Raw genomic sequence first — 15,674 nt, forward strand, 5'->3', positions numbered from 1 at the left:
GACTGCTCTCTAGGAGATTAAACTCCCATAGGCGGAGTTCCATTTTCCCTTACTGGACTTAAACATAAAGTATTTTATAATAATAATTTTAATGTGTTACAATTCCTGATTCTGTCTTCACAGAATAAAATTACATACACATTATAGATACTTCTATTCATCATATTTTGGCCACAAAGTCCTGAAATTTCTATTCTGCTACACAGCGTAATAATTATTGAGTAAATATTTATTGAGCAACAATTATGTTTATAATTTGGGGCTCTGGTGATATAGAGATGGGAAAGGTGCATTCTCTGCATTTTGAGAGCTAAAAATATTATAAGGGGGGAATTCAAGATATAATGTAATTACAAAACGAAGCATGAGTAAGCGCGGCGGGCATGCTGAGAGCGCTTCGTCGCGGCTGGAAGAGCGGCGACGCTGGAGAAGCCGGCGGGATCTGGGAGGCGCCGGAGGGGCAGGGTGACAGCGGTAAGCGGACAGACCAGAAGGAGGTGCCCAGGCTGAAGGAGGAGCGTTAGGTTGGTGAGAGCTCTGTGCATTACAGGTGGCGCCTGGGCAAGGGCTAGTAGGCGCAGGCCGGGGAGACAGAAGTGGGAGAAGTGACACGGGATAGGGGCTTAGGGGGATTTTTAAGGCAATGGCTTTGAATGGGAAAAGTCACTGAAAGTTCTCCAGTAGGTGAGTGTTAAAATCAGATGAGTAACTCTCTATAGATGGCTCAGGCCCCAGAACTTAAGGATGGGTTTCTAAGAAATGTGCCTGTGATAAGAACAGAAGGAAGGTTGTTAAAAAACCCAGGACTACAGTAACAGTGGTCTGGAAAAGGGAGACAGACACAGTAGAGGCTTCATGAAGTTGGAACTCACAGGACTGGGTGGCTGACTATCTCTATGAACAGATGGGTGGAGATGCAACTATTCCAGGCTGAAAACTCAGGATGAAAAATTCAGCTGCTGGAGAGAGAAAATAAGTTCATTTCTGGAAACGATAAATTTGAACTATCAGAATATTGTCTGCAGGATGATTAATGTTCAGCAAGTGAAAATTCTAATTGTCAGTTAGGAGAGATATTTCCCTTGAAATGAAGACCCGGTCATTATCTCTGGAGCTTAAATCCTGGAAAGAGTTGGAGTTGTGTGGGTAGACATTATAGATGGAGATGATAAAAGCAAAGAGGAGAACCATGAAGAATGGTGTCATGTAAGGTTTGGATGGGGGAAGAGAAGTCAGGCTCAGAGACTGAGACATAAGTATTCAAGAGAGAGAAAGAAGCTCCGGGGGAAACTGGACATGGGAATAGTGGTGATGTGTCTCAGAAAGAAAGGGAGGCCTTGTGGTATTAAAAAAAGATAACTGGATTTGCAATGAGAAGATCATGGGTGAGTCTTGGGAAAGGGCTTTCTATGGACACTGAGCCATGTTTCTTCCTCACTGGCCCGACATCTCTGTGTTCTGATCATTTCCTCTAGAGTCTAGAAAAAAAGGAAAACAGACTATCTTCTTTCCAAATCCCCAGATTACCTCCACATTCAGTTGCATTCCCTCATCTCCAGAACCATGCTCACATTAGTTTCTTTTTTCCCCTCTCAAAGCTTCAATATATTCCCCCATACTTATTTTTATTTTTTCTTCATATCTGTATAGTAGGGTCCTATTTTCACACTTTGAACTCTGAGCTATAATGCTATTTATTTCCTTCTTTGACAAATATTCTGTAGAGTCGCCTACCCAATATCTTTTTCCACTTAATCCGTGATCTCAAAACTATAATTATTTTTTTAACCTACAATTACTTTGCTAAGACTAAGCTGAATATTCAGCTATGTCCATTTAATTGTCAAATCCTTTCTTCCATCTTTATTTACACACTTATTTCTAAAACATTGGCAACACTACATACATCTTGAAAATTTCTTCTCTGTGATTTTATGATATTGTGCTCATATTTCCTAATGACAAAAATATGTTGGTATTTCATAAAAAATGGGCTCTGTGGGCAAAATGGTTTGGGAAAACTTTCTGATGAAAAAAAAAGTTTGATAGATTTTTTTACTGCAGCACTTGTAAGGGACTTCAATATGCTAATTCTTCACTGAAAATCTCCAAGAGGAATTTAACTTGGTGACAGAGTCCTTTTTTTCATGTAACCAATGAATCTCTCCACTCAATTACTTAAAAAGCATGCTCTGTGACATGACATTCTCCCTGGGTTCTAAATACATAATCTTGGCGTCCGAGCTGTGGAAAAGGAAAGATTAGTATTTCCTGAGCAACTATAAACACTGGTAAAAGCAGCAAGAAATTAGAATTATTATCCCAATTGTAATTGAAAAAATTGAGGCACAGAGAGGCGAAGTAGTTTGATCACCACACTCATAAAAAGTAGTGAGTGGCAAAACCATGATCTGAGCCAAGGGCCCTGAAGTTCCAGAGAGAAGGACATTTCTTTTCATCTCACCAGACTGCCTCTAGGTCTTAGGCCTCTCTTCTCTCTGTGCTTTCTCCTAGGAAGAACTGACATCATATACAACCTTTAAAGTGATTCCAAAATATATTTTATAGATATGATTATTCTCAAATACTCTGCATATCTCTTTCTGTTTTTGTCAGTTATTTATATCAATTATTTATGTTATTTTTTGCATCAGTATTGTCCATTCTCACTGGTCTAAAACTATTAAATTCTTCTAATTCATTCCTGTCCTTTCCTTATATGTAAATTTGGCTATTAATCCAACCGATTTTTTTAAATGCTTTTTATGTGTATTTCTTCTAATTAATTCCTGAAGTCTGGTACAGACTTTCAAACCCTTGGTGGTATAATTTACAAAACCTCCTACTTGTAGTTCCTACTTTCAAGAATTTCCTATGAGGCTGATTATTCTACATATATATTGAGCTTAATTGCCTCTAATGGGTTTATAATTGTCATTCCTCATGCATCTGGGTTAAAACACTGTATTTCATCACACTATGTGAATCCTTCATAATGTGGTTGGCCTAAGATAATACGTATTTTGCAACTTTTGCGTCTATTTGAATTCTGAATAGCACTGAAGATGAGTTAGAGTTTTTAGAGCTTCTAAAGCAAGTGGGGTCTCCTCCTCCTCTTGCTGCTATTAAAAAGAGTGTTGGAGTTTCTGTTCTCTTTAACAATGCAAATAAAAATGTAAAAACATTACCTCCTTCTGCTATAATCCTAAAATGGCTCCTGGGCTACACAGAAATGGATACCTTGACCTTAGTAACCTCACAGCTAAGGGAAGCCAAGAGATTCACATTATTTGAGAAGACTAAATTCTGATCCTGGACAAGAGAAATATAATCCTATTACATTTATATGGTTTGCAGTAGACTTTGAAGTTCTTATTAATATTCCTGAAGGAAAGATAGTTCTGTAACTAAGAGCCAGGAAGTCAGAAGAGAAATTTATTGCTCCTAGTTTAGCAAATAGCTGCCTTCCTCAAATGAAAAAAGCATTACCCCTTACCCATTCTCATCCCCAACACGATTTCATCAGGGAAATATCAGCTGGGGGAGGTGGACTGAAGAGTTACTTTGCGTTTTGCTTTATAGCTTATTATGTAAAAAATGGAGAGGCTGGTGCAAGGTGCCATCTCTAAATCTGCACTTAGTTAACATTGTGCTACTAAAGCATCATGTCTTAGGTCACCCACCTCCTTTAATATTTATTTTTAATTTACTTCCAAATTTTTAAAAATGCGCATATTCTACCTGCAGCCACCATAAAAGCGACAAAGCTAGTTCTACACTAAAATGTGCAAAGGGAATGAAAAGCACCTCCTCCCAGCATCATTATTCTCTTACAGTAAAATGCAATCTTTGCTACCAGTCACCTACTTTACTCTCTAATCCAATGCCTACGGTATTCTAAAACCCACCTTCTGTTAAAATCTGAGAATATTTTAATTTGAAAAGTTGTGTGGAGGAGAGACTGTTCCCCTGATGTGACTGCTGTAGGAGCTGTGAGCTAGACCTGGGCCGGAACAGAGATTGCTCCCTGTGAATCCCTGCAGAGAGAGTCTAATCAGCTCCCCCATCCCCAAGAGTGCTGCTCCTTCGACTAGGCCATTGCCCTGCCCAGGGCAAGCCAGTAAGGCATCAGCCCCTAATCTGCGGCGGGCCACGCACCAGCGCTCCTACCCACCCTTCCCTGTTCTATAAATATAATCCTTCAGTGCCCGCCTTTGCGGTGGAAGGTATCCACATAGCCTTGCTGCCGCCCAAGGCTTGCCTCATATGGAATTTCCCTTAATAAACCCCTCCTTCTTTGGTAGGCCCTGGAAATTTTCCCGTTTCCCTAAACTGTCAACTTAACTTCTACAAATTACATTTAGAAGAGAGGTTTTTAAAGTTTCTTAAAAATATTTACAATCAATCATTTTTGTTTCAGGGGCTAATTAGTAAGATACATTAATAACAAACATTATGTCCACCAATTGGTTTTTCTAGTGTCAAAGTCAGAACTGAAGTTAGAAATCACCCCAAGAACGATCTTTAATACAAAAAAGTATTGGTTGTTAGCCTTTTTGTTTCGTTGGCTGTTTCTTCTGCTGTACAGAAGCTTTTTAGCTTGATATAACTGTAGTGCCATTTATTTATTTTTGCTTTTACTTCCCTTGCCTTTGGGGTCAAATTCATAAAATCCTCTCTAAGACCAAGGTCCATGAGTTTAGTACCTATATTTTCATCTATGGAATTTATTGCTTCAAATCTTATATTTTGGTCTTTGATCCATTTTGATTTAATTTTTGTACATGAGGACAAACTATAGTCTAGTTTTATTCTTTCATATGTGGCATTCCAATTTTCCCAGCACCACTTATTGAAGAGGCTTTCTTTATTCCACAGTGTGTTTCTGGCTCCTTTGTCGAAAATTATCTGCCCATATACGTGGTTTTATATCTGTGCTCTCAGTTATGTTCCATTGATCTGTGTAGGGGGAATGTGGTGAGTGACAGGGCTCCAAGGCCGTGACATCTCAGTGCTGTCCCCTGAAGCCAGATGCTGCCCTCAGTGGAGCAATGGTGCATGGGGGTGTGGTGGGCCGGAGGAACCCAGCCAACTTCTTTGGCTTTATTCCCGTTCCTGGTCATGGAGACTAATGAAATTCCATGGCATCCCTTCTGACCCCAGGACCAGTTGCAGAGTGCACCCTTTGCTCAGGAAAAAAAAGTGATTCTGTAGTACCAGTTCTTGGGTTTGCAGGTAATATGTTCTGCAACCCGACAAAGGGCAAAGGGAGGCGAGCTCTGGGAGGTTATGGGGCGGCCAGGCTCCAAGCCTTTGTTTCTCTGTCTCTAATGTGGACCCCCAGCCACCATGGCCATACCTCTGAGGGGTGTCCTTGCCCAGGCCTCTGGGCTCAGCCACAGCTCATTCTGCCCACTCCTGCAGGAATGCCCACTGAAGCGCTTTGCTCCTCTGGCTGAAGAGAGTGCCAGCCACAACCCGATTCCTCCCCTCTCCGGGCTCAGCCTTGCCATGAGCTCCTGCCTTTGTGGCTCATCTCAGTGTTTCTCCTTCTCAACTCCTCGCTTCACTCCCAGTTGTCCATCTTTAAATGTTTCAAGGAGCAGAAATCTCAGATGTGTTTGTGCATTGAGCAGGGAATCCTTTGTTGAATTATCAAACTGTTGACACTTCAAGGGGAGAGACCACGGGGACCTCTTACCCTACCACTCCTCTGCCATCACTCCTGCCTACCTATTTCTTACTTCCTCACTCTTTTAAAAGAAAGGTAAACCAGAACTCATTTTGAAAGTGGATTACCTTGACCATTTTTTTCTTTTTTTCTGGAAAAGCATCGTCATTTTAAAGAGATTATTTGACTTCCAAGAAAATGAACAGATTACATCAAAACTATTATGTGGCCTTTCAGGGTCACAAAAACCATTTAAGGAAAAACAAAAAAGATTTGACAGAGATAAGTGATCCACCTCCTTTGGTCCACAAAAACAGTGTTCAGTGAAAATGAACCACAAAAGAATGCAGTTATTTCACAAAAGTCAACGATACCTTAGACAGGACAACTCTGATATATAATACCTCCTCTGTTTCCACTATATTGTTATAGATATCAAGTCCCTATGCTATCATAGTGTATACTCACAAGCTAATGAATGAGGAGAATATAATATGCAGAAGAAAAATACTGGCAAGTCCATTAAGCCACTTTTCAAGTGGTCACTGTGAACAGCAAAATAAGAACCAGACCGTATCACTCCATAGACAAATTCACTCTCTCCTAGGAACGTCAGCATGTTCACCTTATTTTTTTATTAGAATCAATTTTTTACCCTATTAAGGGCAGTTTCATCAAAGTATGTTAGACTATTTAAGTTTCTGTCTCTTATGCTTTCATTTGCCATAAAAGCTGAGCTACCATCCTTCTTTATTCAGATGAAGGCCAGGAAGCTGGGCAGAACATACACCTCTGCCCCTGAATAATGGGACAGCTAGGACAGTGGTACTTAAATGCCCATCTCTGTGGAAATGGCACAGACATTCAGCTGTCCTTCTATTTCTTTTTTTCCTTCTTTTTTGATTGGAAGTATGTAGCATAAATATATTCTTACTGTAATTTAGTTAACCGGGTCAGCAGTAGAAATACAATAAGCTAAAACAAGGATGTCTTCTCTTTTGAGCAGTATAAGAGCACAGAAATGATAAAAGACCTTTCTAATGAAAAAGAAAAAGAATAAATAGAATATATATCCTCTAAATGTATACCTGGGCTGGCCCAACAGAAAGAAGTGCATAAAGCACAAAACAAAGTAAAAGCTTGGGATGCAAGGTAAGCAAGGACAGCTTCTATCCTGCAGGTTTCCATCAAGTCTTGGAGACCAAAGTTTCCACTCCCATGGCTTTAAGGCCTGTTCTGGAAAATCTCATAAAAGTCCCCATTCTAGAAGTGATGGCCCCAAAGGCTGGGCCTCAGTTTAAGGGTGAACTAGGGATACATCTGCCAAGCAAATGTCTTGGCAAGGCCACTTGCATGTCTGAAACTTAACACTGAATAGTGAGGGGGGAAAATCTCTCGTGAGAATCTGAAACCCCAAGCTGCCCTTTCCAAGACATTATGATATGAACTCACGCTCCCTCTGTGATTCAGAACATCTTGACAGAGAAATTTATTTTAGAGTGTTTCCAGGTTGGAAGGGCTTCCACGGGACTAAGAAGTGTAAACGCCAACAGGCCAGCATGTTAAAGCAGCTGGAACAAGGGCACTGGGTGTCTCCTAATTCCCTATTCAGACTGCCCTTTGGTGCTCCTGATTTGAGTCCAGCCCCTCTGCCTGTTTTCATATCCCCAGAGAATAAACCTCCGAGCTGCTACAAGGCCAGAAAGAGGCAGGAACCTGACTATGCATGGTACAAGATGAGAAACTGATCTTTAATCAGATTTTCAAAAGCCCCCCTGTTTTTTCTTGCACTCCCAACACACACACACACACACACACGCATGCACACACACACAAAACCTTGCATACCTCTTTTGCAGTACATGGTGCCTTTACGGAGGTGAGCAGGCCAAATCACATCGCTTCTCTTCAGCCCCCGCACCTTCACCCCTGCCAACACTTAGGTACAATACTGTTCTGTGCAGTGCTTTTCCACATCTCCCTCACGCTCTAAATCAGATGTTCCAACTGAGGTTGCAGATGGCTCCTAATGTACTTAAGGTGAGCTTACTGTGTGTGCTTCTCCTCTGGAGAAGTTTTATAAAGGAGATCTCATGGGAGAGGAACTTTGTGTTATTGTTTCATGTTTTACTTGCTGGTTTAGAAGTAATTTTGGAGAAAAGATGGTAGTAGAGATATTTTTGCTCCATTTTCCTAAAATTGAAGACTCATCCTACTACTTAAAAAGTGTAAATTTCTCCACAACTAAACATTAGGAATTCTCTAAGGTTGGTGTGTATTTTGGGGAAAACTCAAGTAGGTCACTTGCCTAAAGGACTGCAGCCAGATTGCACTTAAATTGAAATCCAAAGTAGAATCCTTCCAAGACAGATGAAATGCTTTGCCATTTATGAGATAAGATTCTACATAATTTAGGAGCAATGTCTCTGAGGAATTTACTAAGTGGTTTTTTTAATGAAGACCAACCATTCTGATACTCCAGTAATACGGTGTCAAATCCAGGTCACGATATAGAGTTAAGTTGTGTACCGCCAGAGGTGCCATTTTTAAAAAACACCATTCATGTAGACATTGCTGACCTAGATATTTTATAACAATTTTATAGCAGAAAATAGGTAAAGGTCTTGTAACAGATCATATTATTACAACAATTTTCTGAAATATGGAAGTAAGTTGTTTTTAGGAAGCCGTCCTTATACTTTATAAAGTCACTGCTTATACAGCCTCATTACAGTCCTGTGTCAAACAACCTTGCCAGTCTGCAACTGTTCCAACAGGGGCATCATTTGCAAAGTGTAACTTATGAACTGAATTGTGTCAGTCCCCAAAGTCATGTTGAAGCCATAGCCCCAAATATTGCTGTGTTTGAAGGTAGTAAAGACCACTAGGAGCAGTTTGCTTTTAGCTGGAAGTCCAACAATACACATTCACTGTTCCATATCAGGCACACAGCAACTCTCCAGCCCTATTTCATGATTCAATTTGTGGTCATATCAATCAGTCTTTTCTTTCAATAAGATATCACAGTTGTCCATTAATTTAATGAAAATTTGCTGACTGGAACTGGTAATCAAAGAGTAGCAACTAACGTAGACATTTTGATAAAACATTTTCACATCAGTGAGTGGAAAACATTTGAAAAAATTCTTCCTCAATGAAATTTCTAGACATTCAATGGTGTGGCTCATGAATAAAGTAGCCATAATGGTGGGAATGGAGGTTATATATGAGGTCAGCAACATGAACTGCCATTCTCCAAGGCCTAACTGGCTATGTTCACCACTGAGCATCCAATTTCTCAGCAGCAGGGACCAACACTGAATTCCCAATATGGCACCATTTCCCAGAGTGATCAGCCAGCTAACATGGTGGAATATTGATCACATTGGACCACTCCCATCATAGAAGGAGGAAGGTTTTGTTCTTACTGGAATAGATTCTTATCCTGAATATGGATTTCCCTTCCCTGCATGCAATGCTTCTGTCAAAACTACCATCTGTGGACTTATAGGATGACTGAACCATAGTCACGGAATTCCACACAGCATTGCTTCTGACCAAGCAACTCACTTTATAGCAACTTAAATGTGGCAAAGGGCCCATGATCATGGAATTTACTGGTCTTATCATGTTCTACACTACCCTGAAGCAGCTGGCTTGATAGATGGTGGGAAGGTCTTTTTAAGGCTCAGATAAGGCACCAGCTAGGTGGAAATAACTTGCAGAGCTGGGTCAAGGTTTTCCAGAAGGCTATATATGCTCTGATTCAGCATCAAACCGTGTTGTTACTCCCATAGCTATCAAAGGACAGCAGTGTAATAATTAGGAAAAATCATCTGTAATTATATTCCAAATTATTTTATAGGGATGCAAAAGTTGGACAGTGAAGAAGGCTGACAGAAAAAAATGATTCATTTGAAATGTGGTATTGCAAGAGTGCTCTACAGGTACCCTGGACCACTAGAAAGATTTTAAAAAAGTGGGTCCTAGAGAAAATTAAGCCTAAAACATCACTGGAGGCAAAAAATGACAAAACCAAAGCTGTTGTACTCCAGGCACATTGTGAGAATGCAGGGTTCTTTGGAAAAGGCAATAATACTGGGAAAATAGAAGGCAGCAGGAAAAGAGGAAGACCAAATATGAGATGAAATGACTCCATAAAAGAAGCCATAAGCATGAATTTACAGGGGCTGAGCAGGGCTGTTGAGGACAGGACATTGTGGAAACATAGAGTCACCAGGAGTTGGATGAGCTGCCTCAATGGTACGTTGTAACACACACAACTCACTCTTACCCCTAGTAACCCACTAGTAAAATTTTTGCTTCCTGTCCCCATGATCATATGTTCTGCTGGCCTATAGATCTTAATTCCAAAGAGAGGGATGCCTCCACAGGGAGACACGACAGTGATTCCACTGAGCTGGAATTTAAGACTGCCACCTGGACATGTTGGGCTCTTTATGGCTCTGAGTCAACAAACAGATATTTACTGTGCTACCTGGGATGACTGATCCTGACTAATACAATAATCTAAGAAAAAGAAAGAGAGGCTTAATTCTAAATAGGCCTTTTAGAAGAATTATGAAACCAGTGTAATGCAGGTCTGATTTTGCCACAGGTCTCTTGAGAAACAAAGTGGTCAGATTTTAAGATTAAAACACTTCTTATCAAACTTCATATTACTAGCACCTGGATTGTAAGTGAAACAGAAAAGTGAGCAGTCTGATGACTCTCTTGAGTATTTTTCAGAGATTTCAACATGCCACTTTTCTAGACATTGATGACAAAAGACACTATTACTCAGATCCAGACACCAAGTCACAGTGTCTTCTAGAAATTTTAATAGCTCCTTTCTATATATATAATATATAACATATAACAGATAATAATATATAATATATAACATGTAATATACAATATATATACACATATATAAACATATACAATATATATGTTTATATAACAAGAAGCTTTAAATCATGATTATTAAGATTATTCAATAATTCAGTTATCCCTTCATTCGTTCAACAAATATTTAATTAGCATCTAAGAAGTACAATGCATACTATTGGGTCTAATCTTTACATGTCCTTCATTCCTTGGCTCATACCCAACATGCATTTGGAAGATCAGCATAAGGGTATGCTGATGATTGAGAACAGATATTTGCTTATATTAATCCTTAGATGCACCAGCTGCTTAAGGTTAAAAGATGGTCTAATATCAGCGTGAAATGATGCCAAACTTAAACTCAAACACAAATAAGCCAATCTAATAATACCGCAATGTATTCCAATATAGACATAATCGACAATTTAAAAGAGTAACATAACTGTAAGTTCCATTCTAAGAACAAAACTGCTTGAAAGTCCCCTTACCTCTTGTTTGCACCCCTTTTCCGCAGGCTTCCCTGGCGCCTGTTATTCCCGGCCTGACAGCCTCGGGCACCAAGATACAGGGGCTCCATTCCTGTGGCTTCCACCTGCGATTACAAAGAACAGTGAACTAGAAATTTCACCAGGACAAAGAGACAAAAGAAATACTTGAAATGGATCAGTAGGAAATTCAAAGGCATAAAGACAGTAATTCAATAAGATGGATTTGAAACCAGTGTCATGAAATGGAGCCCTGGCATGCACTTGAGGTAACAGTCCACTCTGCCCCAGATTCGTGGTCAATGCCGTGATTTCATTTTTTAAAATATGGACATTTTGCACATAAACCTTAGTTCACATAGCAAAGTGGCAATAAAAGCATTAAAAGCACAGATCAAATCCAGAGGGCTTACCTCTTTATGAAATAAACATTGTTAGGGGGAGAAGAGACAGCCCTTATGTCCCATTAGAGCATTAGAGAATCAAGTTTTGAACATCTGAAAGTTTCACGTGCAAACCTTCACACTTGATCTTCCGCTTCAATTTCTTTAAAATGTGTTTCCTAGGACTTTGAAGTAACTCAAACAACTTAATAGGTTGTGAAGTAAGAGGGAGGTGGGGAGGCACAGGTACCTATTCATGGGATAGTTCATTGCAAGGAAGAGGAATCGATCCGCCTCTGATGAATCACCAAGATTTCTATTCTTCTGAGGGGTAGTCTCTAAGGGCACCCTCTGGCTTTCCCCTGTTTTTCCTTCCTCAGGTCAATAAAACTCTCTATTTTTATGACCCTCATGACAGACTGTGACTTGTGTTCTTAAACCTGTCTCTTCAGAATGTTCCACAAAACCCAAACCTTAAGTGAAACCATGGATTCTGCTTCTTTGCTTAGTATATTTTTATGCTTTTTCATATAAGCCAATACTGCTGATAAGAGATGCCACTTCAAAGACTGAAACAGAAACAGGGAGTAAAATATCATTGCCCAGCTTTGCAAGATGGAAAAGTCCTAGAATCTGTCACACAACAATGTGCATAAAATTAACACTACTGTAATGTATACTTAAATATGGTTAAGATAGTAAATTTTATGTGTTTTTTACCCTAACAAAAGACGTCTTAGCAAAGGAAAAAATATATATGCTAGAACGAACATAGAGCAGACTCCCTTTGCTCAGGAAAAGGCACTTTAAAGGACCCTCTTAGTTATGTGAACATATAGAGCTTGGAGCTCACTTAGCATAGCCGGCCATTAATAGTGGCACTCACAACCTCCTCTCATCCCTTTACATTAAGTGAGTATCTTGGACAACTGGAGGCAGGTGAGGCAGAGGTGGTCGGTCTTAAGGGAGAGATAGAGACCATCCTGCAAAATCAAGCAAAGCACATTGAAATAGAAAAGTGATACAAATATATCATTGACCTCATTCAAGTGTCATCCATACTGGAAAGAATTAGAGAGAAATCAGGAAACAACTAACTAGAATAACTTGTCACTTTTAAATAAATGACCTATTGATTTTAAGTAGTTCTAAAAAGCTGTGGCACATTTATACCATGGAATACTTTGCAGCTGTAAAAAGGAAGGATCTTTTATCCTTTGGCACTGCGTGGAGGGAACTGGAGAGTATTATGCTCAGTGAAATAAGCCAGGCAGAGAAAGACAAGTACTACATAATCTCACTTATATGTGGAATAAACAAAATAAACTGATGAACAAAGTGGATCCAGAGACATAGAAGCATGGAACAGACTAAGGGATCTCAGAGGGAAGGTGGGGAGGGGGGAGTAGGAGGGGAGAGATTAATCAAAGAACTTATATGTTTATAAGCATAACCAATAGACACAGACACTGGTCTGGGGAAGGCCTGGGGGTGGGGTGGATGAGAGGTGGAGGGGATCAACGGGGGTAAAAAGGGACATCTATAAATAAATAAAATTAAAATAAATAATAAATAAATAAATAAATAAATAAATAAATAAATAAATAAATAAATAAATAAATTTTCTTTGTATATGCATAGACTCATTCAATTTAAGTCCAAAGAATAGACACTGAAACAGTAAGGGGTTTTAGTAGGACTTTTCAACTATGATATGTCATTCATTCAGATTCTTTACATTTACATGGGCTTTCTCAACCAAAATGAGGCCAAGAATTCAATCTAGTTTAGCGCTCTGCATAGAATGAAATGGAAGGAAAGTTTTCCCCAGGACTCTCTTGTTGAACTCCCAGTGTTGGGATGATTAACCTGAGCTCAGGTTAGTGGCATGTCTGAGACTGCACAAGCCAGGGCAGGCAGTTTTCAGTCCCAAGTCCCTGGGTGCTCGACCACAGACCCCTTGCCGATTCCACAGAAAGATACTTGCCCACGCCCCTTCCGTTTTGCTTACTAACCTAACGTGCTGGAGGATGCTTGAACTCACAGAAACATTTCTGCGGGCATTTTGATTCTGTTTTAATTTGGTAAGTGTGTGAATATGTCACCTTAATGGACCCAGAAAGAATCACAAGATAATGATAAAGGTCTACATTAACTTGCTTCCCTATCATGACACTGAGGGAGAAAGCAAAAACGAAATTGGAACAATATTACTCAATATTGAAGGATGTTTTACTGAGGAGCAGAGAATCGTGCTGATAACTGGGACATACGTTAAACTACACACATCAGGAGAAATGATGCATTGATCCAATCCATACCCAGTGAGACTGATTTCTGGGGAGAATGGCAGGAGGTCAATGACGGAAACCAGTTCAAACATGAGTGGCTAAATTGAAGTGCAGCGAGAGTCAGGAGAGCGGACAATAGAAAGGCAGAGCCCACTAATGGTTCCTAGGATTTTCTCTGATTATAATAGCCCTGGGTTCATAAAAAATGTGTAATCATATTTGATTTGGCCAGTTTTTTCAATTGGCTGCTATCCCTGAGAAATCTTTAGCTAAGCTCAGAAGTTTTAATATTTATATATATGGCACAAAAGGATGGATATTGTCAGTGTTTCCACAATGAGGAAAAAGTAGTAGTCTGGGCATGTTCCCAGTGTTTATCTGCACCCTCCCCAGACTGGTCATCAGATAGAAACAGTGGGAATAAAGGAATTCTAAAACCTATAGTAATTAGATTTCCTAAATAGCACCCTCAACTTTATCTAATGTAATGAGTCAACTTATAAGAAGAAAAAAATAACTTGTATTTTTCTGAATAAATTAGCCCTTGGATTTCATGGCTTTAAAATATAGCTTCTCAAATAACCCAGGGAGCCACTAGGCATTTTTGCTAAAGGCATTTTTAAGTGTGCTGATAACTACATGCTTCTTAAGACCATGGGATTTCTTCACAAATCAATAAAACCAAACATTGAATTTAATACAGATGTCTTAAAGAAATGTCTCAATCCAGTGTTAAGAGTAGAAGTTTATGTCTAGACACACAGACCTCAGGTATTGTTTTTTTATAAATAACCACCTACTTGCCAAGAAGGAATATATAGATAACATTTATAGTTTAAAAGTTAACCATTTTCTTTTATTTTTGAACATTTTAACCATAGGTTAAACTTTTTTTTCCTAACTAGATCTTTTCTTAAAATATGTATATAATAAAAATTGAAAACTAAAACAGTTTTGAGTTAAATACTTACTAAATAAGTACAAATTTGGTTTAATGCTTATTAAATAAGAGAGGAAGGGAGAGGGACAGAGAGAAATGGAAACATCAATGATGAGAGTCGTTGATCGGCTGCCTCCTGCGCGCCCCCTGCTGGGGATCGAGCTGCAACCCGGGCATGTGCCCTGACCAGGAATCAAACCATGACCTCCTGGATCCTAGGTCGATGCTCAACTGCTGAGCCACGCCAGCTGGGCCAGTTTGTAGTTCTTACTAAAAAAGGCTTTAGGATGAGAATAATAGAGTGAGGTAAGTTACCTTTGTCTGCACACAAGTGTGTGTGTGGGGGAGGGGGGCAGGGGGACCACTCAGGTAAAGGCCTCATCCTGAATCTCCTTGAATCCTGATCCTGGAAAGATTCCTGAGTGGCAGAACTCCAAAAGCTCACTTACGATCAAAACATGCTTATTTCTTTATCCTATAAATTAGACTTTCATATTCTTTACTTCCTCAAAATATATTCCAGATAGGAAGGAAAAAATAGAGGTATTTGAAGATAAACAACATTACCTCATCTTACCTCTCACTAAACAATCATATATTATATGAAAGAAAACAAGTCATAATTTATACTGCAGTTTAATGATTATTCCAAAAGGCAACTAATTACCGATATATAGGGCACAATGAGACTTCTTCACACTCTCGCTCTTCAAATAAGGTGTCTGGGCATTCTTGGCCTCCGTTGGCTGCTTCCTGGTTGATAATCCTGTATCGAGACTGTCTTATTGTGGCATTTCCTGAAGTAAAGGAAAAAAAAAATTATAGTGCTCCTCTATGTGGATGCAGAGAAAAATCCAGGGTTAGATAGCAACTGAAAAAAAAATGAGGTGAAGGACACGTGGAAAGCTTGAGAAATAAGAATAAAAGCAAAGACCAGCAGTTAATACTCAATCTTACTTCTAGAGAGACACACTTTACACTTAATTATTGTGATTTCAAGTCTATGTATTCTAA

General features: G+C 39.4%; 1 protein-coding gene across 1 annotated transcript in view; it reads right to left on the reverse strand.

The window, feature by feature from the left end:
- The window catches only part of THSD7B (thrombospondin type 1 domain containing 7B), a gene marked incomplete at its 5' end in the record, with an annotated part of 630,914 nt that overhangs the window by 286,047 nt on the left and 329,193 nt on the right, over positions 1-15,674 (reverse strand). Inside the window, 2 exons of the mRNA XM_081142191.1 lie at positions 11,050-11,153; positions 15,328-15,457. Of these exons, the coding sequence (XP_080998317.1) occupies positions 11,050-11,153; positions 15,328-15,457 (234 nt within the window). The remainder of the gene's footprint in view (positions 1-11,049; positions 11,154-15,327; positions 15,458-15,674) is intronic.

Source organism: Miniopterus schreibersii, assembly GCF_964146895.1.
Source record: "Miniopterus schreibersii genome assembly, chromosome: 7".
NCBI classification, from domain to species: domain Eukaryota; kingdom Metazoa; phylum Chordata; class Mammalia; order Chiroptera; family Miniopteridae; genus Miniopterus; species Miniopterus schreibersii.